At 45.2% G+C, this 24,327-nt stretch overlaps 1 protein-coding gene across 4 annotated transcripts in view; it reads right to left on the reverse strand.

Moving 5' to 3' along the window:
* Positions 1-23,107, reverse strand: part of TMOD2 (tropomodulin 2) — a 47,230-nt gene extending 24,123 nt beyond the window's left edge. For 2 of the 4 annotated variants that reach the window (XM_032481194.1, XM_032481198.1), the window contains exons 1-5: positions 22,969-23,101; positions 10,817-11,011; positions 9,379-9,535; positions 4,842-4,964; positions 1,276-1,362 (exon numbers count right to left, since the gene is read on the reverse strand). In XM_032481194.1, the coding sequence (XP_032337085.1) occupies positions 1,276-1,362; positions 4,842-4,964; positions 9,379-9,535; positions 10,817-10,942 (493 nt within the window). In that variant the 5' untranslated portion in view covers positions 10,943-11,011; positions 22,969-23,101. Of the gene's footprint in view, positions 1-1,275; positions 1,363-4,841; positions 4,965-9,378; positions 9,536-10,816; positions 11,015-15,731; positions 16,638-22,968 lie in introns of those variants that run through there. The other 2 variants (XM_032481195.1, XM_032481197.1) reach the window with 2 other exon arrangements.
* Positions 23,108-24,327: the final 1,220 nt, after the last annotated feature.

The raw sequence follows: 24,327 nt of genomic DNA on the forward strand, positions 1-24,327 counted from the left end.
ACAGGCAGAGCAGAGTGGATCGGTTGAAACATGTCATTGTACATCTGCCCAAATCCAGAGAATGTACAACACCAAGAGTGAACCGTAATGTGAACCATGGACTTTGGGTGATAATGATGTGTCAGGGTAGGTTCATCCACGGTAACAAATGTCCCACTCTGTGCAGGATGCTGATAGTGGGGGAGGCTATATGGGAACTCTCTGTACCTTTCTCTCCATTTTGCTGTGAATATAAAACTGCTCTAAAAAATGAAATCTTTAGAAAAGTTAACAATATATGTGTGTGTATGTATGTATAAAAGCCTAGAAGGTTATGCACCAGACTTTTAGTAACAAACATGTTGTCAGAGCGTTACCCTTTGATATTGAAGTTAAAAGGATGAATATTTTTCATCGGTATGCATAAGAAACCGGAAGGAAAATAAAAGGAATATTGCACATCATCTGGGTAAATCACCCAGTGTAAACAGTGGTTGATAAATATACTTATGAGAATAGAAAGCATTGCCCAAGTCACTATGAAAGAGAATAAAATATAACTAACCTAAGAGACACTGTGATCTTTTTTGAGTTTTCACAGCACCTGGATAGCACTGTACTGTGACAACCTGATTATTGATCCATCCCTCCCTCCCACAGAGAGACTAAGTTCCCTTGGGCTGGGACCATCTTTGACCATTGTACCTAAGCCTAGAACATTCCTGACACAGTAGGCATTTAGTAAATGACTGATGAATGAGTAAGCGAGAGAGTCTAATGAATTGTACATTTCTCCGGCAAACAGTGACCTAGAAGATAGTGGTCTTGAACTTTCTGTGCCAGTAAATTCACCTCAGTGTGTCTTTCCTGCTCTCTGGGGGAAGTGGGTGTTCAAATTCTAACGACAAGCATCCATTATTGAGACAACAAGACACTCTAATAGAGAAGAAAACTTATCGAAGATACTGGAGTTGATTAAAACATCATGAGGAACGTAAAGCAACTTTTTATCAGTAATTTCCTCTCTTGACTGAACAGACCTACCAAGAGAGCACGTTCTGAGCAAAACATTGATTGGTCCTAGTTATACCGCTAAACAGAGCTCCCATTATTGGCTGATCTATTCCAGTTTGATTGCTTAGAGCCAGTGATCCTTGGTGAGCTGACAAAATCCACCTTCAAAGCCTAACAGAATTCTGGGCACACCAGGGGGCCCAAGTCAACAGGCCTCTCTCCCGCCAGCACCACCCGGAGGCTCCCAAGTTTCACAGAATCACAGATTTCACGTCAACTTACTTCTCACAGGCCCTTTGCCTCCTTTTGTGCTGGTCGTTTCTTCATCAAATTTGGGATTGTTGAGCAAATTGTGTACCCCAAGAACAGCTGAAAGCAAAGATAATCAGTGAATAAACTTTAAGTTTGGGAAGGTATGTTAAGATGTCCACATTGTTCATTTGCCCCTCGAAGAACAATTCTTCGTATCATAAAGATTAGTCTCTAGACCCCTCTTGCCTTGCAAAGTGCATGACATATGCGTAGTATTAAGTAAGTATTATAAAACCTCTCGTCCCAAGACCACTAGCAATCTTCACATGTCTTTCTACATCTACACATGTGGAATCACTTAGGCTCTAAGGGACAATGGTCTAGTTATGTCTCCAAACTGAAAATCTACTTAGACCTCCTAGTTAAGAAGATTCATCCCTTCAGTTTTCTCGTCTGTAAAATGTGAAGGTAGGACTGAATCTGAGGATATTTTAAGATCTAACATTATATGGACTATGGCATGCAGTTTTTCTAGAGACAAAGAGCTAAAAAATCATAGGCCTCTTTCAGTGTAAATCTCCCCATTTCTCCCATCTCTCAGTACCAAAAAGAGTTGTCCTTTCCCAATCTAAAGCTTCCCAGGGTGGGAAATAAGAGACATCAGCATATAAAAGTTCAGAGAAGAAGGCTGAGATTTTGAGTCTCCTGTATTACAGGGAACTTGCACTGGGGGGCAGTACAGTCTGCAAGAAACAGCATGGGGAAGTGGGAGCCAGGTGGGCGGGGCGGGGGTGGGCGCAGTGCTCTAACTGCAACTGCCCACCCAGCTTTCCCTTTGCTAATGAAATTCCAAGTGAGAAATTACAGGTGGCTGCCTGGGAAGGGTCCCAGAAGAGTCGGCCAACAGGTGGCAGAGGTGCACCTCTGAGCTCCTCATGTGATGAAATCTACATCTTAGAAGGAGGGAGGCAGCCAGCACAGCCAAGAAAGGGCAAATGTTCAGAGCCAGCAAGTCTGGTGGTTGTTAAGAGTGGCAGTCAGGGGCAATCAGCCAGAGTTTAAATTCTGAGTGTCATGTACTATCTGTATGATTTGAGAAGTTGCTAAATTCCTCTGAGCCTCAGCTTCCTCATCTGTAAAATCGGGTTAATAAATATACTTTGCTTATTACAAAGATTGAATGACTTCCTACATGTTAGGCACTGTTCTAAGTGCTTTACAAATTCTTTTCAAATAAATAATCTGTCACTGTGTTTCTGGCATTGTCTTGGAAGAAGATGCTCTGTGTGATAAACACAGGCCACTGAGACCATCCAACAAACATATCTTTCTCTGGCCCTGTACTCACTAAGCAACTCTGATTATAATTTGGCTCCCAGTGCCAAGTTCAATTTTTGTTTTATCTGTTTCCTGTGAATCTGGCTAGTGGATCAGTCCCCATTGCCCTGCTCCAATCTGACAGCTCCCAGGTACACTGACAAGATCAAGTCTCTAGGCCAGCGTAGCTGAGAACTGGGCTCTGGGTAATGACCAGACCGAAATCCGGCCATTCTGGGAGGTGCTGTCTGGGAGGTCAATTTCTGCTTCCTTGATGAACTGTCTGTATTTCTGCTCCTGATCTGCCACAGTAACATGGGAAGGGCCCTGGTACTCTTTCTAATCTAAACCTCAAAGACTGTCAGCCCATCCAGTCATGGGGCCGCTCTTGACCTACCAGATACACCCTAGAGGAGATGCTGCCACCCACCCCCCGCTGGGCTTCCTCCTGAGTTCCGAGGGAGGGAGGCTGAGCAAAGATGAACAAGACAGTTTTCTGTTGGGACTACTCCCTCCCCCTCTCCGTTTTACCGTATGAAATTCAGGATCTAGTGTCTTCCAAATGATCTCCTTTCTTAGGCATTTCCTGAGAATTTAAGCCCAGCCTGCATTCTCCCTTTGGGCAATTCCAGGAGAGAACATGAGGCGACCCTTGGGAAGAGCAGTAACCAAAACAGGATCCCTCCACAGCAACCACAGGGCTAAGAATGGTTACGGCAAAGCACCTTTACAACTGTGTGATGTAGGTGCCTCAGCTCCTGCAGTGACTTCGGAGTGGGGTTCAAACATGTGAATTTAATTATCAACCACTGATATCATCACAGAAGGAATGAAAATGTAGCTGAAATGATTGGCACGCTATTAGAATAAGGCATAGATGGTTCTCCTGGCAGGAAGGAGACTGATTATTATCATGTTGATTATCATTGATTATTATGTCTTCCAATGGAATACAAATGTGAGAATTCTTGCCAAAGCAGTGGACTGTCTTTCAAAGCACCTCTATCCTGAGGGGACCTAATGATCCTAATATTCCAAATTTCCATTCAGTTAGTACACAAACATGCTGGTATATGCGTGAATCTTTTTTGAAGGAAATATAAGTAATGGGAGGGGACTTAAGTAATACGGGTGAGAAAATAACTTTTTTAAAAGCATTTTTTATTGAAGTATAGTTGATTTACAATGTTGTGTTAGTTTCAGGTGTACAGCAAAGTGCTTCAGTTACACATACATACATATATATATATACACTCTTTTTCAGATTTGTTTCCATTATAGGTTATTATAAGATATTGAATATAGTTCCCTGTGCTATACAGTAGGATCTTGCTGTTGACACTTACTTTTCATTACATATTCTTTTGTACTATTTGGGTTTTTTCTATATGTATGTATAAGCAATTCATATAATAATAACAATAATTATTGTATTATTGCTATTGTTAAGAAAACTAGAAAAAATGAGCAGACTGGGCTGAATATAGATCTATGTTACTGGGGAAATGTAACAGTAAATTACTCCTGCTCTACGGTTAGACTAACAGACCTGCCACTGGGAATCAAAATGGAACAGTGACTGGGGAACTGCAAGAAATTTTGTGATGGAAATGGAAATTTTCTGATAATAAAATGTCAAATGTGACAGTTCCTTAGAAAGCACAAGGGCTGTTATTTCACTATTTAACTTTCCAACCCCCCTTTATGTTTATTCTCTTTGATTTCTCATAGTAACCCCTGAATTCTGTAGGATAGGTATTTTGGGGAGTACTTTATAGTTGAAATATCGTTTTACATTTTACAGCTGAGACACAGCAAAATGTTTGCTCAGAGAGGTTAAGTCACCTGTATCCAGTCTTACAGCTCCCTGACAGCTGAAGTCAACCTGGTGTTACGATAACACAAACTGAACTTGGTACTGGGAGCCAAATTATAATCAGAAGCTGCTTAGTGAGTATGGAGCCAGAGCAAGATATGTTTGTTGGATGGTCTCTCATCGTCTTCCTAGACAATGCCAGAAACACAATGACAGACTCTTATTTATTTGAAAAGAATTTGTAAAACACTTAGTACAGTGCCTAACACATAGGAAGTCATTTAATCTTTGTAACAGGCAAAGTATAATTATTATCCCAATTTTACAGATGGGGAAACTGAGGCTCAGAGTGTTAATAATAATCGATAGTTACACAGGAGCTTGAGGCTGCTTCCAGGGATGTCAGCACATGTCTAGAGGTCACAGTGCTAGACAGGAAAGTTTCCCAGAGCTGAGGACTAACCTGCAAGATCGTAGAGTTCAGTGTCAGAGGCGCCGGCCAAAGCTTCTTCCAGTTCTGGGTCAAGGGTCACTTTTTCTTCTTTATGAGTTTCTATGGGCTTTTCTTTGGGGATAAAGACTCTCCCTTTAAATCAGAAGAAAAACAAAAACCATTGTGTGCTGCTGCCTTGTTGCAGGGTGAGCGGACTGACCAGAGAATGAGCGGCTCTGGCCATTAAGAGCTGAATCATTAAACCACTGCACGTCTAGCTGGGATTCCTTAATTTCTGGGATGATGCCAATATCAATATTCCACTGGTAGAAGGAAGGAAGGAAGGTCAGAGGAGGAATCCTGGATTCTGCGACACGGAGCCCTGAGAAAGCAGAGAGGGAAACAGTGGCTTCTGCTTCCCTATCATGGGCAGCTCTGCCCTTAGACCTGGGTGAGAGGAGCCCTGTACTTTAAAGAGCTCAACTCCGGTCCCTTCTGGGTGCACCCTCCTCCCCACTGCTTCCACCCACGGAGGGAGGAGTCACGGGGACAAAGGGACATTCCCATCCAGAATACAGGCCACCTGCTGGATATACTCCAAGCACCTGGGCCCCTGAAATTCTCTGCCAAAGAGACTTGAACCTGCTTCCAGGGCCCGTGTGAGTCCCTTCCCCATGTCCATCCTCCTGAAAGCAAGTCACACTGCTGGGGTGTGCACCCCCAGGCCAAGGGGAGGCTGTCCATGGGTGAGTGTGGACGAAGCTTGGATATGTAGGCTGGGGTGTCAATCATGGTGCCTGAGGCCTTGGAAGTGTAGGATGGACCCACATCCCTATGTGGAACTCTTGGAAGTCCAAGAATACTGGCCTAGGTATATTTGTAGGAGGAAAGCACATATTCTAACAGTCTGTTATAGCTTTTAACTATTTATAAAAATGACACATGGACTTCTGTTTGTGTCCCTGCTTTGGACCCTGCATAGGGAGGGCAGATGCATCCAACAGCCCTAGAGGGTTCCTGAGGGACAAGCTGGTGATCTCCCCAGAGATTTCTTGCTATCAATTGAGACTATAGGCAACCAGGATGCTCTACCTAGGTCACTTGATGAGTGTAGTGACCTGGGGACACAGCTACCTCTCCAGAGCACACCAGAGCCAGCCTGACTTAAAAGGAAAAACCAGGGTTGTCATATTTGGAGATGTGGAGGTCTGAGCAGCAAGGCCCTGTGCTCCCCACATATGCATTCTCTGCCACCATCTCCCACATCATTCTGTCAGTCCATTTATTTTGCCCCCGACTCACTTCTGAATATGCCGATGTCTACAGCACCTGCTCCCCTACTCCCGGCCCCAGTCTGAACCTCTGGACTGACCATGACATAAGCTGCCACGTTTCCCAGAAAGAAGGGAAATACCCTGGGAAACAAAACAGGATAGTGGCCAGAGGATAGCAAAGGAAAAAGCATCAATAAATCAATAATATCTCAGACACTGAGGCTCCTCTCAGATTTGATTTTGCATCATGTCTGCAGCCTGAAGCATTTTCTTTCTGGCTCCATGATCTTGGATCCAAAGTCAAAATGGGCTTTCTGAGTACTTAATCCCAGGTACCATTTAGGATTACTCTGAACACCAGGTACGCAGGTGGCCCAGCTATCAGTGTTCGGGATAACTGCTACTGCACATCCATTCCTGGGGTCCAAATGAACAAGTTCTAAATGACTCATGCGGCCCAGGAACCTGAGGGCCTAGGGCACGTGCCGTTCAGAACTGAGGCTGGGAGGCCCCTTGCCCGAGGCCCTCCTGACAGCCCCTGGCTGCTTCTGGCTCAGCGCTGTTCTTCCAGGGGCCCGGCAGACGCCTCACTCTGATCCTCTGCTCTTTCTGGAAAACTTGCTCTCTGCTCCTTCAGTTCAATTGTGTTGCCTCTCAGCCTTCTCCTAAGCTCCACTGTGTAGCTGTGTTCATCTTCTGTACCCCCATTTATTACTCCAGCTGCTCCTGTATTCCCAACCTCTCATGAACCATCTGCAGACCAACCTGGGTCAGGAGATAATTTACCATAGCTGCTCCTCAGACCTCTGCTCTGAGAACAGAAGACAGCAGCTTTCCTCTTTTTTGGTGGGGAGGGGAGGTAACTAGGTTTCTTTGTTTTTTTCTTTATTTAATGGAGGTGCTGGGGATTGAACCGAGGACCTCGTGCATGCTTAGCATGTGCGCTACCACTGAGCTATCCTCTCCCCGGAGCTTTCCTCTTATTCTGCTTTTGCTACCCAAATACTGGATGTTAATTGGGATTTTTTACTGAAGATCTGACATTGAAATATTTTTTCTTTCACAATTAAATGTCTAACAATAACTGTGCCACCATTGAAACAGCCCCTTATTTCTACTGTAATCCTCAGTAATTTGCCCAGTTTGTCACTGCTCAACTTGACTTAATAAAATGACACTATCCATGGTGCATGATCCATTGGAGGTGCCCAGACAGCAGGGGGCCGCATGAGAGAAGGCAGCTGCGGAGCCGGTGCTCCTGCCCGCTGCGGCCGTGGTACAGAAGCTCAGAGAGGCACTGATTCGAATCCGCACATATTGGGCACCTCCCCTGTGTCAGTTTCTGTGCCAAGATGTGAGAGAGACATGGCCCCATTGCAGATCTCAATCTCATGTGGAAAACACACAAGCCCCAAAGTAAATAAACAAAAGGATGAATGAACACTGTCACAGTGCTGTGAAAGCAATAGATGAGTGTCACGCTAGAAAGAAGGGGTATGTTTTGGACAGGGAAAGCCAGACATTTAAGCTGGGGCTTTTAAAGGGTGAAAAATGGGGATGTGGGTCAGAGGAAAGAGTTCAGGAGAAGAAGACCATGAGACGGGAAAAGAGCTTGGCAGATCTGGGGAACTGAATGAGGACAGTGAGGCCAAGGCTCAGGGAGGGAAGGAGAGTCACAGTCAGAAAGGTGGGCGGGGCGAGCTCTCCCAGGACTCTGAGGACCACGGCAATGGTCTGAGACTTTAATTAGGGAAGTGACGTGATCTGATTTGTGGTTTTAAAAAACCATAGTTGCCATGAGGTTATCAGCCATCACATCAGTATCTTTGGGCCCACGTCACTGTTCGTGGCTGAGGAACCTGATCTGGCGATTGGCACTCACTTTTCCCCCAAAGGGGAGCTCAGGGTCAGGAGCTGGGAGGAGGATTTTCCTTGTCCTAGTTCTGAGATCGATCCCTGTGTGGAGAAATAGACCCCTGCTCTCAGGCCTTGCCAGGTCTATCATAGTGTTTCTATCGTTAGACCACAGGCTCCTTGAGGGCAGGATGGGGTCTTGTTCCCTGTGGTCCCAGCATGTAGCACACGGCTTCATAACCAGGAGGTGCCTGGGACATGCTGGGTGAATGGATGACTGACTGCACTGGCCTCTGATGGTAGCATCTAAGGGAACAGAGACAACGCCCAGACATGGAGTAGATTTCTGCAGCCGGAAAAGCCCCGGCTGGGAGGAACACGCCAAGGCCCTCTTCCAGGCCCTACACTACAGCACGCTTCCAAAATTGCTTCTTTGGGACTTTTCTTTTTTTTTTTTTTTTTTTACAAAACTGATTTGAGTACCATCACACCAAGTATTCATTTCATTAGCCTACATATTCCCTTTATCCCCCCTTCCTCAAGCAGATTATTTTTAGTAAACTATAGTTCCCTGCATGGGTTTTAGAAGCCAGATTCATAACCTTTCTGATGACAATTTTCTTTCCTTCAGACTGGTAGCTTTTTTTATTGTTGCTCTTCAGATCTTTAATTTCTCTGCACAATATTCTGTGTTGTTTTATTTTATTGAAGTATAATTGATTTGCAATATCATGTTAGTTTCAGTGTACAATATAGTGATCCAATATTTTTATAGATTATATATCATTTAAAGTTATTACAAAATAATGTCAAATTTCCCTGTGCTGTACACTATATCCTTGTAGCTTATTTATTTTATACATAGTATTTGTACCTCTTGATCTCCTACCCCTATCTTGCCCCTCCTCCCTTCCCTCTCCCCAGTGGTAACCACTAGTTTGTTCTTTATATCTGTAGCCTACATATCCTGCCATGGCCCTTTTTTTAATTAATAAGTTTTATTTTTTAATTAATAAGTTTTATTTTTAATAAGTTTTAATTATTATATTTTAATTATTTTATTTTATTTTAATTAATAAGTTTCATTTTAGGTTAGCAGAGGAAAGTACAGAGATTTCCCAGGCACCCCCCATCCCTACACTCACAACCTCTCCTCTACCGACAGCCCACCGCACAGTGGGACATTTGCTACAAAGGATGAACCTACGCTGACACCGCTATCACCCAAACCTGTAGTTCACACGAGGGCTCACTCATGGGGGTGTACAGTCTATGCGTCTGGACAAGTGTCTACCAACATGTATCCACTGCCATGATTCTAATACTGAACCCAGTTCGTGGGCTTATTTCCCACCTTCAGGCAAGTTCCCTTGCTTGACCCTCCACGATGACACATTAGGAGAACCCACGTCCCCAGATGCGCTGCCTGGGGTCCTTACCTTTCTTTTCCCCGGTGAAGGGCACAAAGTCCTCCCTGTCTTTCTGTTCCAGAGCCTCCTTCTCCAGGTACATGAGGAGGTGCTCACGGTCAAACGGGCCGGTGGCTGCTTTCTGTGTCTGGTCTCTCTGTCGAAATCCAGCTGGCAGCAGTGCGCTCTGACAAGACAGCGGTGTGAGCAGGAAGGAAGGTGTCTGCCTGCCTGATACTTTGCTACCTCCCCTACCCCTGCTGGGCATGGGGAAGCATGGAGAGGACACCTGTGCAGAGATGTGCGGTGAGCTGAGGGCTGGGTTTTGGCATATCTTTGAGGTCCTACTGGCTCTAACATCCTGTGTTAAGAGGGGGCTCCCAATGAGCTCAGGCAGAACACAGATGGCTGGAGCAGCCTCAGTCTCCTGCACATGCCTTCTAGAATGTGGCAGCATAAGGCCAGCCACCTTGCACAGCCTCTTTCCTCATAGATCCCACTTAGGTTTGACCAAGTCTGCACCCAGCGTGCTCCCAGGCAGGCATGTACACCACACACTTTTATTTCTAACCTCTCTCCTAGGAAACATCCAAGCTGGGAAGTGAATTTTAGGGTAGATGTTGATACCTGCTTGATTAAACTTAGAGGTTCCTTTCTCAAGTTTAAAAAATAAAAACAAGACACTTGCATTTTTTAAAGTAAATACAATATCTAAATTATCTGGCATAATAGAATATCATACAAATATTTTAGTGATATTTTTATTTATAGTAAAATCACCATTTTAGGTAACTCTGATTCTAAGTGTGAGATAATACTAGCAGGGCTGAAGAAAAGTGCTTGCTATACAAACACTTTGACAAGCTATTTACCTTTTCAGGAGCTCAAAAAATATGAGAAGCTCCATTTAAATTTACTTGGTATGACAGTTAGTTATTCTAATCTAGCCACTGTTGTGAGAGCACCAAAGATTTCAAGTCATTTATACACGTTAAAGAAGCAAGCTCTAAAAAAGATCTGCTTTCAGAGTTAAAGACTTGGTTTAAATACTATCTCTGACATTTGCCAGTGTGGGATCTTAACGTAAATTACTGTCCCTGGTCTGTCCCCTCATTTATGAAATGAGGATCATACAATTTATCTCAAGGGCTTTTGGGTCCAGCAGAGTGTATGTCCTTTCCCTCTTTCCTTTCGTATTCCCTAAGTCAGATTAGTCCTTCTTCAGCCAATGGAAAATATTTCCCCCATTTACATTAAACTGGCTTTTAAGAAGTATAATTGCCATGTCATACTATAGATGTGACTGCCGAGGCTCTCCATGGGTTTATAAAAGTAAGTGACCCAGAGCCAATCAGGGAAGAGCACAGAACTTGCATGTGGAGCCGAGGGATCCACACTACTGTTTACGGATGGCGCCACACCGTTTACCCCATCCTACCACTAACTGCGTCAGTTCCAGGTCACTAACCTCAGGATCTAGGTCGTCAAGGACATTTTCCAACTGTTTTAGTTCTTCTTCTGAGAGTTTGCCAAGAAGCTCATCTTCATCAATGTTCTTGTATTTCTCCAGCTCTTTTTGAAAAGGGAGCGCCATGGTCTCTTACACGCCTTTCTCACGGGCCATGAACATTTAAATGTGCCAGCTTCTGGAGACTTCAGAATACTACTAGGAAGAAAGAAACACTGTTATCTCCCTTCTGTAAACAGAGCCTATTAGTAGGAGACAGGGCTATGCTACCTGCCCATGGAGTCTTTCCTTTAGACAGATAGTCTAACAAAGTAAGTAATATTACCTTCATTTGCAGGGCAGCCTGACCGCTTACAAAGTGTTTCCATATTTATTATTTCACTTATTTTGATCTTTACAATGACCTGGAAAGGAAGCCTGAACAGGTATCAGTATCCCATTTTTACAGATGAAGATTCTGGGGTCAGAGTGGCTGAGAGCCTAGCTCGAGGCCCCAGAGCTGGGATGTGCCAGGCCCTCGGAGTCCCTGTGTAGTGAGTGCCTTTCCACCATACTACTCTGCCTCCCCCTGCTTTCCACAGAAAATAATGAAGAACAATGCACTAATTGTACGGCAGTTGTAAGAAGCATACTTGTGTCTTTTCAGAGGGAGAGTGATGTGAAGAATACAGAATGGGGTTCATTCAGGAAAGAGAGTTTGGAACGTCCATGTGAGAAAGCATTGTCGAGAAACTCCTCTGTGATTAAACTAAGTCAGAGTCTAAAAGCCTGGCTACTGTCTCTACTCTTCTCTTTCTAGCCCCATTTCCTTTCTGTTTCTTTAGCCACCCTCTCTGATTCTTTATACCCTGAGTCCATTCTTTTTTTCAACCTACTCCTTTTACACTACCTTATTTCTAAACGTCCACACTAAATGAAATTTTTACCCAACCCCTTTCTTCTTGTAGAGCATTTTACAGATCGTCCCTAGAAAGATAATACTGCATTCAGGAAATACCAACCTACTTAACCCATTGTGTTTCTCCTCTGGCCATATCAACATCAAGCAGATCTTTCAAAGCAATTAATCCTTGCCATATACCTACTGTTTGCCAGGCATGGTTCTAGAAAACAGGAATATACAGATCAGCAAGATATGGCCCCTCCCCCACGGAGATCACAGCTTAGTGAGACACACAAAAAGGGATACCACCACCTGATGAGTGCTATGGTCTAACACAGGTTTAAAACACATGAGGAAATAATCATTGGATAAGGGGAGTTTGAGGGGCAACTGTGAAAGAGGCTGTGTTTGAACCGTGAAGGAAGAGGTCATAAGGTGGATGTGGGCAGGGGAGGGTCCTTCCAGGAAAAGAGAACAGCATAAACAAAGGCACAAAGATAAAGTATAGGAGGTGATGCTGAATGGCTGGTGTGACTAGAGAGGACAATGTTGGGGTGGGGGGAGGAGCGGGGAGAAAAGAACTAAACACAGGAAGGGACATCTGGGAAGGCCTTTCCCTATGTGCTTTATTCCGTTGGAGATGGGAGCCACTACAAATTTTTAAAGTGGAGGAATGATCTGAGAAGCCCAGTTTCTAATAAGGCAATTCAAACAGTAAGAATGAAAGATGGGTTGTCATGGAAAGAGAATAGTTGTAGGCGGGCCACTTAAGAGCTATTAGAAGGTTGTTCCTTTCTCCTTACTTCAACTGCTCACTGTGTTCAAGCTTGTGGTTTTCTATTTTTGTGTTTTTTCCTCATACAATGTAACTCTCTTTCCCTCCCATCAGCCCACCTTCTTTTAAGCTCCAATTGCAATATTCCAGTAAAAACAAAAACAAAAACAAAACCAACAAACAAAAAGCCCCATTCCACTAAAGTCAGAGAAACCAACTGGATCATACACACTTTGTTCTGGTCCCAGCTACCACAGATTTATTGTGTGACTTTGGACAAGGATCTCAATCTGCCAGGCTGTTAGCCATCAAATGACCTGGTTGAACTACCCTGTCCAATGGATCCTAAGATGCACAGTTTCCCACACTTAACGCTCTGAAATTTGAGGTGTGTCCTACAACTGACGGTCTTACAATGATTGTTTACCCAGCAGCAGTCAAGATACACTTGTCATTGCCTACATATGTGTAAATATCAAAATCACCAGCTTCGAAACAAGCGAAATGGGAGTCAGGGATTTGGAAAATATCCCAGGGATTTTTAAAAAAATACTGGAACACTCTTTAAAAAACTAGCGGGGAGGGAGTAGGAGAGGTAGTGATTCAGGTGATGTGTAGCATCCCTCCCAAAGGAAGGTCCAGGTTAGGTCAGGTCCACATAATGTACGGAGTGGGTTTAAGAGCCAACATGAAAGGTTTTAGTTCAGATTTTTAAAAATTACCACTCTTGATGGCACAGAAGAGATACTGTGTGGAAAAAAACAAAGCACCGATGAATGTGAGTCAAAAAGAGATTCAAAAAGTTGGAATCCAAACATGAAGAAGCTTTAACAATATTAACCAATTCATTTCACTTCCATTCCCCCTCTTTTTTCAAATGTATGCACAGAGGTAATATATGATTTCAAAAAATCTATGTGTATTCATAGCAGCTTTATTTGTAATAGCCAAAACTGTAAACAACCCAAATGATCCTTAGGGTGTGAGTGGATAAACAAATTGTGATACATCCACATAATGGAATCTAGTCAGAAATAAAAAGGAATGAACTCCTGATACACACAGCAACGTAGATGAACCTCAAAACAATTATACTGAATGAAAGAAGCTACACCAAAAAGAATGTACGTGGCATGATTCCATTTGCCTAAATTCTAGAAAATGTAAATTGGTCTAAATGACAGAAAGCAAATCAGGAGTTGCTTAGGGATGGGAGAGAGGCAGGGAGGGGACGAGCGAGGATTATGTAGGGGCCTGAGGAAACTTTGGGGGGGGGTTGTGTATGTTCATAACCTTGATTGTGGTGATTGCTTCATAGGCATATGTCAAAACCTATCAAACTATATCACTTTAAATATATGTGACTTATTGTATGTTGATTAAAAGATTTCAAAAATCTATGTAAGTCTAAAACAGCTCTTTAATAAAGTAAAAAATTACATTTTAATTGGCAGCATTTTTTTTTCTCAGCAATATGTAAAATATTGGTATCTGTCACAATCAATGGTATCTTCGAGTTGGTAAGATTCTATCTGTATTTCTATTCCAGGATTCTACAACTGCACCTCAACTCCTTATCTTCCCCTGAAACAGACTTACTCTCTTGGTTTTCTAGATCATACTCTCCTTCTACCAGTCAGTCACTTCCAAAACTCAGACCACCTGAGGTTCTTCCCCTTCTCCCTACGTCTGGTCGGTTAGCACCTCCAGGGGATTCTTACCACACGGCACTTTTCACACCAGCCCTTCCTGTCACTCTTGTTTTAGACCTTTGTTCCTTTGGACATGGAGTACTCTCACTGCATCTTGAAAGGATTCCATTCTTTGCTCTAAGCCACCCAGAGTACCACTATCAGATCATCTTTCTTAACACTGCTAACAAGCCACTTCGCTGGGTAAGGACTTACAATGGCTCCCTCTTGTCTACAGAATGAAATTCAGACAGTCTAGCATCCCAGACTCCCATGATTTGGCTTTGATCTGCACTTTTCTGGCTTCATTACTTTTCTCCAGTCTCGTCAAAAGGGTTCATTGGCTCTCTGTGGTCGGCAGAATAATTGCCCCCTAAAGAGGTCCACATGCGAATTCCCAGAACCTGGGAATATGTTATTTTAAATGGCAAAAGGGACCAGGACTGATTAAAGCAAGGATCTTAAATTAGGGAGACTATCTTGGATTATCTGGGTGGGTCCAATGGAATCACAAGGATTCTTCAAAGATGGAAGAGGAAGGCAGAAGACGGAAGCAGAGGGACAGGGTGATGCAGTTGCTGGCTTTGAAGATGCAGGGAGCGGCCTCTAGGAGCTGGAAAAGGCCTGGAAAGGATCTTTCCTTTAGACCCTCCCAAAAAGAATGCAACCCTACTGACACTATGATTTTAGCCCAGTGGAACCTGCTTTGGACTTCTGATCTCCAAAACTGTACAATAATAAATCTGTGTCATTTTAAGCCCCTGAATCTGTGACAGCAGCAGTAGGAAACTAATGTGCTGTCTTAGTTATAAACTTCTACTTCCCAAGGTAATTGTTCTGGATAGCTCGTTTGCTCCTCCCCTCCCCATTCACTCCCCACCCTGCTCTGTGTCCCAGGAAGATGATGTATTTACACTGCATCCATGGGCTTCCTTGCTCTCTGGCTTGTTTGGCCAACAGGAGGCACTAGCAGGAAACTGGAGGGCAGGGGGAGAGGGAGGCTACATCGCCTGCCAGGAAGCCCTCTCCATCCTCTTGCCTCCGCCTCACTGACTTCAGGCCTGGGGGTAGTGAAGGGTCTCTGTGTGGCTAGTGCCAGATTTCTGCCTAGTTGGATTCCTCAAACCATTTACAACTTTGTAAATAGCCTCTTGATGAAAATTCCCTCAAATTATTCAGTTTGAGTGTGTCCTCTGTTTCTTGTTGGGACCTTGGCTGATACAGTAAGACTACTTGGAATGCCCTTCTGTGTTCTTGTGGCCTATCCATGAGCTCTGCTTCTGAGGCCTGGCTCAGATCCCAGCTCTGCAGGACCACAGAAGGTCAGGGCTGAGTGAGGCCTTAAAGATCATCCAGTCCAGCAGCATAGATGGTTTTTCTCCCACTTCTCTGATCACCCCTTTTTGGTCTCTTTTGGCAATTCTTCTTTCTCTACCTTAAATACTGGTGTGTTACAAGATCCTGTCTTAGCATTTCTTTTCTTACACTACGCATCCTCCCTGGGGAAACGCGTCTCCTCCAAAGTTTTAATTATAATCCATATCCCGAAGAACCCCAAATCCCTACCTTTGTTCCAGACTTTGTTCCTTGGGGGCTAGATCCACATATTTCCACTGCCAAATCAACATCTCTGCTTCGCTGAATCGGGAACCTCAAATGTCAGAAGTACTCACACATCATCTTTCCTTCCAAATAGCTTCTCCTCCTCTGGAATTCCCAATTTCAGGAATTTGGCCAAGAAACCAGGGAGCCATCCTTGACACCTTCTCTTTCTTGTCTGCTCTCCACCCATCAATGACGAAATCCAGGCTTTACCTAAACATGTTGAGAATCTACCTTCTTCACTCATTGTTGCACCACCACATCCAGCCTTAGACCACTCAGATCTATTCTCTATACAAATGGCTGAAGTGATCTTTTTAAACAACTCTGCTCTAGTTACTTAAAATCCTCCAGGGGCTTCCCTTTGCCTTGAGGATAAGGTTCAAGTTCACAGTCTGGTCTCTGTCATTCTCATCAGCCTCATCCTGCACTGCACTCTCCCCATCTCCTCCTGGCTCCAGCCTCCTGGACCACTTCCAATTCCTGGATCATGCCTTATGTCATCTCCTCTGCTCAGAGCACTCTTATTCTCTCTTCCTCTGCCTTACTGCTAGCCTACTCATCTTCCAGGCTCAATGGAAGCTTCAATTCCTCAGAGAGGCCTTGTTCAGACCCCTAGACAGGTCTGTACACCGTGGCACACCCCTTGATCAGAGCGCTCCCTGATTTTATTACAATTGCCTGTTTTATTTCTGCCTTCCTTGCTAATTTCTGTGAGGGTGGGGACTGTATCAGTTTTAGCCAGTGTTATAATCCTGGCTCCCGGCACAGGTCTTGATCCAGAGTAGGCATCCAACAAATACTGTGCAACAAACGTCAAAGGAAGGAAATGAGCTCAGAGAGGTGAAGGGACCCACAGCGCTCATTCCACATAGCCACAGCCTCCACTCTTTGTCTTGGAACTTTGTAAGGCCACCGAAGCCAACAGAAGTTGCTCTGCTTCCTAAATTCACGTTGCCTATGTCACCATTCAGGTGTCCATCCCTCTCTCTCATTATTTTTCATGTATGCTCCATAAATGGTTCTCTCTCCAGCTACACAGCAGATGCCCAGGGACAGGGATGATGGTGTCATTCATGTTCCTGGGCTTCTCAAGCTCAGGTTTGTATATTCATTTAACAAGCATCTATTGAAAGCCCACCTGTTCCAGACACTGCTGGGACAAGAGCAGTGAACAAAACAGATGACAGCTTGTGCCCTAACCGAGCTTACAGTTTAGCAGTGAGAGAGACATTCAGAAGTTACAATAATACTACACAACAGTGCCTGTTAAAACAAACTGCGAATGTTGTGTCAATACCTCAGGGGGTCTCAAAGCCAGAGGAGGAAACAAAAATAGTGCATCCCCCTGGAGCACAACTTTAACCTGAAGGTCTGGGGGAAAGCTGGTTTTATTTTTTTAATAACAAATACAGACATATGTGAATATACGATTCATATAGCTTTTAAAGTGAAATCACAGGTTTCTGGCTCATGGCTAGCCTGCTTTAGCCCCCACCCAGGCCCTCAAGGGTTCATATTTGCCCTCTCCTCCTGTTAGTGATGCCGCAGTGGAAAGTTTGCAAAGCACTTCTGCAGCCTCACCTCCGACACAGCGTCTGTCTGGTGGCAAGCTCTCTCAACACGCAACAAGAAATTAATGTATGCACTGGAATAAAGCAACTGCCAAACAGGGCTTCCAGGAGTCCAGGTGGGCATGTACACCAGCCGGTTAGGGAAACGGAAAACAGGAGCAAGGACTTGAGCTGAAGGAAGGATGACCTGGGCCCTCTAATAACTCTTCCTGTCACCCAAAGATACGAGCCCTGAGGGAAACAAGGCGTGCGGCTGTCTTTGCTTCCCTCTCCACCACCTTATTTGTACAACTGTGGCATGAAGGAGGACACTCAGACACAACACGAAGTGCCCAGCCTTTGGCCCTGCCTAAGCACAGACTTAGAACCAAAGCTAAAACAGGCAGCCCTATTTATTGCACCCGCTACAAACCAAAGACCAATTTTTACATAAGAGTGAACAAAAAACACTCATAAAACCCAGTGAAAAGGTTTTTCAATGGGCAAAACAATGCCATAAATTGCTTTGGAGTGCATACATATCTGGGAAAGCTTCCGAGGGCTGCACATGAAAAGGACAGATACCACTGTGGGAGCGGAGGGGGATTCAGTTGGAGAAGGCGGCCTTGGGCTTCCACGACACTGGTGATGATTTAATCCCAAGTAGGGTAGTCAGTCATTGGGAAGTTATTATTCTTTATTACATCTTGTCAATATTTTATAATAATTTGTAAACAATCAGTGAACCAGTTTGCACAAGAGCCAAATCTACATTTTCTACAACTAGTAAATTAGAACAAAATCAGCTTATAAATACATCCTCCAACAAAACATGAATCGATCCTACATATTTAATTCCTTTCTAGCTGCAGACACATACAAAGATGTGTACAAAACACACAGCCTGTGTTTTGGGATCTAGCTATTTGAAGATGGCCCATTCCGGTCTGTTTCTTTTTTAAAATGACCAAATAGCTCCTGCCATATTCTGGGAAATACTTGCAGGAGATGAAGGACAGAGAATGGGGCGTGTTAAGGAATTTCAGGCAAAAAATATGAGAAGGCAATTGGAAGGGGCAAAGTGAACGAGGAATGAGGAACGGATCTTACCAGAATGAAGAGTTTGTATCTGAGACTCTTTATTCTTGACTTCCCGATCTAATAACGTACAAACTGCCAGAACTCCAACTGTGCTTAAAAACAGTCTCCTTTTAAAACAATGTGCTCACAGTAACCTCCCATTCCAGGTTCAGAAGAGCACAGAAGACTAGAAGCATGGGCCTTGGAGTCAACCAGCCCTGACCTGACGCTTACAGATCCATGTGCGAGTGACAGCCTATCCAAGCCTCTGTCCCTTCCTCTGTACAACAGGCAAAGAAAAGTACTTATCTCAGAAGGTGGAGGTGATGCCTAACGTGATGACGTGTATACCAGGCACAGTAGCTGACACGTGCAATCCCTCAGTCAAAGCCATTTCTCTTTTGTCCTTGGTCTGGGCATACTCTTCTGTCTGGGCTGTTTGCACCCTCTGTTATCCTTGTCAGGACCTGCTGAACGTGGAGAGGCGCACCCCATCGGAGCCCTGGGTCAGCAGTGCTGGTGTAGCATGCCTCCATGTGTAGGCGGGCCAAAGTAGGAGATAGGTTTCCACCAGGGCAGCAGCTGCCAAGAAGCTTCCTTGCTGGGGCCGAAGTGCTGTACCATGGAAGTCTCACTGCCTGCCTAGATAGCCACCTGGTTTCTAATTCTCCTGGCAGATCCTACTTCTTGTTGCTGCCCTACCCCTTTGTCTGGCCCTATTCTGTTTTCTGAAGACTTCCTGTCTCTTGACTTCTATCTACCTCCTTGCCTTCCACTTGGGTGTCTGGGTCTTTCTGGCTTTCAACGGCCTATTTGCACTCGCCATGTCCCATCATCTTGCCTTCGAGAAGCTGTGGGCTTCTCACTTCCCCACTGCACTACGGGGTCTCCTCTTTTGGTCTTGTGACGCACCTGCCCTCCAGGCTTCTGCCTGCTTATGAATCTTTGCCTACCTATCTTCTCTCCTTCTCTGGCATCTGTATCCCACTTAGGTTTTTTTTTTTCCCATGACTAAGTCTTTTTACACTTTCTGACTTTTTCATATTCTAGAATTTTCCTACAGTGTACGTAAAATATTGGAATGTATTAGATTTCCAAATTAAAAAGAAAAAAAGAAAACTAAAGAACTTTCCACTTAGGTTTTGATTAAAGCTTTGTTATGGCTTATAGGTGCTATGTGCACCTTGACTCATGACTGCTTATCAAGATACGTAAAATGTTTAACTGGTGTGAAATGGGCACTGCCCTATCAGAATGGGTGTCAGCTATAAACAACAGGGGTGGCTGACCCGGCACATACAGGCTGAACAGCAGCCCAGCTCCCTGGACTCTAGACCCCGCCCACTGCTCTGACAAGAGGCCTCCTGGACCTTTCACAGGGCTGGTGCCCCAGATTTGCTCCTTACTCCTCCTGCCCAGGCGTGGCACGGCTGTTTCATGAGCTCCTTTTACCCACAGTCCTAGAGCTGACCTTCTCATTCCCACTTTACTCAGCTGTCACAAGGGAAACCCAGAAATACTGGCGACACACATGAAAGAGATGGGGAAGCCTTGATGCCAAAACAGGGGGGCAAAACATGAAAGCAGATACATATATATACATATTTATATATGTATATATATTTCAGGTATAGGAAGACCATCATAGCAGTAAAAAGTTCTGTATAAAATTGTGTTATATCTTAAGAATTGGTTTTCTTGGTCTGGCAACAAGAAGTCTCTTCTGCACATGCCTTCTATGAGCTTCTTTGAGTCCCTTCATGTCTATTAGAAAAACACCTGGTTGTATGTGATTAACAAATAAATGAGAGGAAATCCTACAACTTCTGTCAAAAAGATGGATCTGTTCTCTCCCCCAACACTCTCCTAACTCAAAATAAAAAGAACCCCCATTTGGAATTTCCTTCTGCACTGGTGCAGAGCTTGAACTCAGAGAGGAAAGGGACAACCCTTTCAGGATGGTTGTAGAGTTAGCATTTCTAAGGTTTGGGGATTATTAATGCTTTGAGGTTGGAGTTAGGGGATGAGGCGTTTTAAGAATAAATGATTGACAGTAGCCAAGACAAACCAAAAAAGGGAACTCCCCTTGACCCCACTCACACCTCCAACAGGATTTAAATCTTGGGACTTGAAGCCACAGGTTCACTGCGAGTTCTTCACAGATTCATTGCAGCTGGCTGTCACTAACCACACAGTCCTTTCCAATCCTTTCTTTGATTACCTATCTATTTTATTAATCACCTCAATTTTTAATTCAAAAAGTTCAAATATATAGAAAAGGTAAAAGAATAGTACAAGAAACATCCGTATTCCATTCTCTTTGATTCACCAACTGTCATCATTTTGCTACATTTCTGAGCTTGCTCTCCCCACCCTTGTACGTTTTTTCCCCCAAATCAGCTGGAAGTTGCAGACGTCATGATGCTTTGTCTCTAATACTCACATCGCAAAAGAAAAGCGTCCTACACGACCACACTACCAACACTGCACCTGAGAAAATTAAAGTAATTCCATAACATTAACTAGCATGCAGCCCATATTCAAATTTCCCCAGTTGTCTCCAACTCATCTTTTATAGCTATTTTTTTTTTCCTGATCTAGGATCCAAAGTTCTCATACTCCAACTGGTTGTTATATCAGTTAAATATTTTAATCTACAATATCCCAGCCCCATTGTCTTTCTGACAGGAACACCACACCAGGGGGGAAGTTATGACCTTCTTATTGCATCCCAACAGAAGACTCAGGATAGGCGCTGGTAAGCTTGATTATTAGGCTAAGAGTGATGACTTCCTCATCTCCCCACTGTAAGGACACATTTCCCCTAGGTAATCTGTGGTGAGATACTTTGAAATAGCATGAAAATCCTGTTCCCCAACAACCTTTTGCTCAAAGGTTTGTGCCCATGGATGAATCCTTGCCCTGTTATTATTATTGCTATTATTATTATTGCTATTATTGCTATGATGATGATGATGATGATGATGATGATGATGATGATGATGATGATGATGATGATGATGATGAAGAACCCTGTGTTCGGGTTACACAGCACTGGTTTTCTGGTTCTCTTGTGCCTTCTATTGTGTATTTGCAATTCAAACAATGACCCATCAGTACCCATCCTCTCTCTCCTCAGTGGGTGTACTCTCTGGTTACTTCTTGCTGCAGTTTCCTCACTACCTCCTTGCTGACCATATCTGACAGCTCTTGCCCAGCCCTAGGGAGCCATCTGCTTCTCCATTTACCTGCTAATCCCATCATTTCACCTTCTGCAAATTAAAAACAAACAAACAAAAAACCCACAGAATGTTGCCTACCAATTTAGAGTAATTTACAAAAATTAAAAAAGTTGTAATGATATTTACTGGGTTAGACTGCAGAGCGTAGATAGAGGAAATCTGTTTGTTTGTTTTTTTTTTTAAATCAGATAGTCTAAGCCCTGACAAATCTTTCCTCCTCACTAGGGTAAAGCCACTTGTTCTGTCACAAGCAGGCTTTTTCCAATGCTGTTGAACAGAAGCACCCTCGTCGTTTCAGCTCCATGATATGAGAATCTTGGAAGAACAGAGGTTTAGAAATCATTTAGCCAGAATGTCCCCATTTTACATGGAGAAAGAGGCCAAGAGACGCGAAGGGACTTGTCCCTTGGGATCCCTCAGCTCCTTAAGGGAAGAGCTCGGACTGGAAAGGGGTTTTATAAATACCTGCTCCGATGTTCTTTTCATTCCCTTCCCAATCAAGGACCTGGTGATTCAGATGTTTAGTAGGCAAAAGGAAGCCTGTAGCATTCACGGCCTCCTTCACTGCTAATTTGCATTTTGCCTGCATCACCTTCCCATCTCTGAACACCTTAAGTCAAAATTCCCATTAGAAGCCCTTATCATCATTATTATTGTTGTTATTATTGTTGTTATTATTATTTAAAAAATCAATCTTCATTTCTGTAAGTCAACAGAAAAAATTTAGGAGGGCTCAAGGGAGCAAATGCTATCATTATTTTAACCAGGAAAAAAAAAGAAAAGTCTCAGGACCTGCTTCAGGCCGCTCTTGGAACGCTGCCTTCTCGGAGGCTGAAACGCCCCGCGGGTGACAGCTCCAGCGGGAGTCCACCCTTCCCTGTCGCCTGCTCTAAGGCTGCAATGATAGGCATTAGGCTCCAGGAGCTTGTCAAACGTTCACAGGAGAGGAGAAAGTGGGGAACAAAGCCCAGCGTGGAAAAACCCAGCCCCGCAGCTCGGGGAGGACAGGAGACCGCGCCCTCACTGCGGCGGCTCGGGGGCTGCAGAGGCGGCGGAGCCGCAGTGCAGGGCGTGGGACCCGCTCCCGGCGGGCGCCTCCTGCCCGCGCCGCCCTGCCCCGCGCTCTCCTCCCCGCCGCCCGCCAGGCGGGAGAGGCCAGAGACGGCCCCGGTCCCGCGCGCCCGCCCGGCCGAACGCCGACGCCGCCGAGCATCCTCCGGCGGGCAGGGAGGGCGCGGCCGCCCCGCGCTGCGGGCCGGGGACTGCGGACCTTATCTCGCCCGGCGCGGGGGGGGGGGGGCCCACACCCACCCCAGGCGCGCTCACCCGTCTGTGCGCCCATCCCGGAGCCGGCGGTGCGGGCCGTCAGTCCGTCTGCCCCCAGGTAGCGGGGCCGGCGAGCAGGGCGGCGCCGTGGCCGGGGCGAGCGCGGCGATCAACAGGCGGCTCCCGGCCGGGCACGGCGCTGGGGCGCGCGGCCGCAGCAGAGCAGGCTGGGAAGCGTAGTTCCGGGCGGCGCGCGGCGGCCGCGCGGAGGCGGGACCCCTGCCCGCTTGGCTGCAGCCCGCGGCTTCCCCACAGCCCCTTCCCCTTCAGGCGTCCTCGCCCAGAGCCTGCGTTCCGACCCCGTAACCGCTCTGCTGGCGAGGAGGACCTCAGCCTTGGTACCAGGCTGTGCGGACTCTTGAGAAGCTCGGAGCTCCAGACAGGGTGGGTGGCTAAGGCTTTCTGAGCTTGTGAGGAGCAGTTGGGTGAGTGAGCATCTTTACGTGGAAGCCTTGTTCGCACGGGCTCAGTTCCAGACCAGGCCGGCCCTAGGTTTACTGGCTTTACGCGGGCCTGGGGCGGGGCATGCGAAGGAGGAGTAGCTGGGGTACGTGCCTGGGGGTAGGGAGGTGGGGGATAGCGAGGCTGACCTAAAGTTTGTCGGCGAGGACGTTTGAGAGCCCACGCACACGCAGTGGCTTCACTTGAGGAGAGGCTGGGTAACAGCCTCTCTGAGCCTTAGCATCCTTATCTGTAAAGTAGGCGTAAAGCTTGAGACACGTGAGGACTAAATGCATATTAGGTGCATATGTGAAAGCACCTGCGTCTGGCACTTCGCACATACTCAATAGAGGTTTTCTCCTCAGGAGTTACAAGGGAGCTCTTGGGCACACTTCCTGCCCAGAAAGCCCTACGTATGTATAATGCTAAACCGAAGATAGCCAGCCTCTTTGGTCTGGGTAATAAATGTTAAAACCCACCGGGTTTGTTATTGTCAGCCATTTAACCGGCTCGCTTCATCCTGAATAGGTACTGTGATGTGTCCTCTCTGCCACTTTCTTGGGAGTTTATAAAGACAGAGGAAATATTGTCTTGTCTCTGAAGCGTGGAAGTGGGATGGGGTGACATAGAACAGACTGAAGTTCTGAAAATATATGGCATGATAGGATTACCTTCTAGAAGATTTTTCTAATTAGATGTGATATCACTCATTTTTTGAACCCTTGCTGTATACTTCCAGTGCAATATTTCACATTATGGTGGAATTTGCATCTTCCAGATGTGGTGGAAGGAAAATGAACTAAAGGGGTGGATGCTGCATTGCTGGCATAATCTCTGAATTAGGCAAAGGGTGAATGGAGGTGAAAAGCGTCATAATCTGGCATGACCTGTGCCGTAATCATGGGATTAAAAAAAAAA

Source organism: Camelus ferus, chromosome 6 (assembly GCF_009834535.1).
Source record: "Camelus ferus isolate YT-003-E chromosome 6, BCGSAC_Cfer_1.0, whole genome shotgun sequence".
NCBI lineage: Eukaryota > Metazoa > Chordata > Mammalia > Artiodactyla > Camelidae > Camelus > Camelus ferus.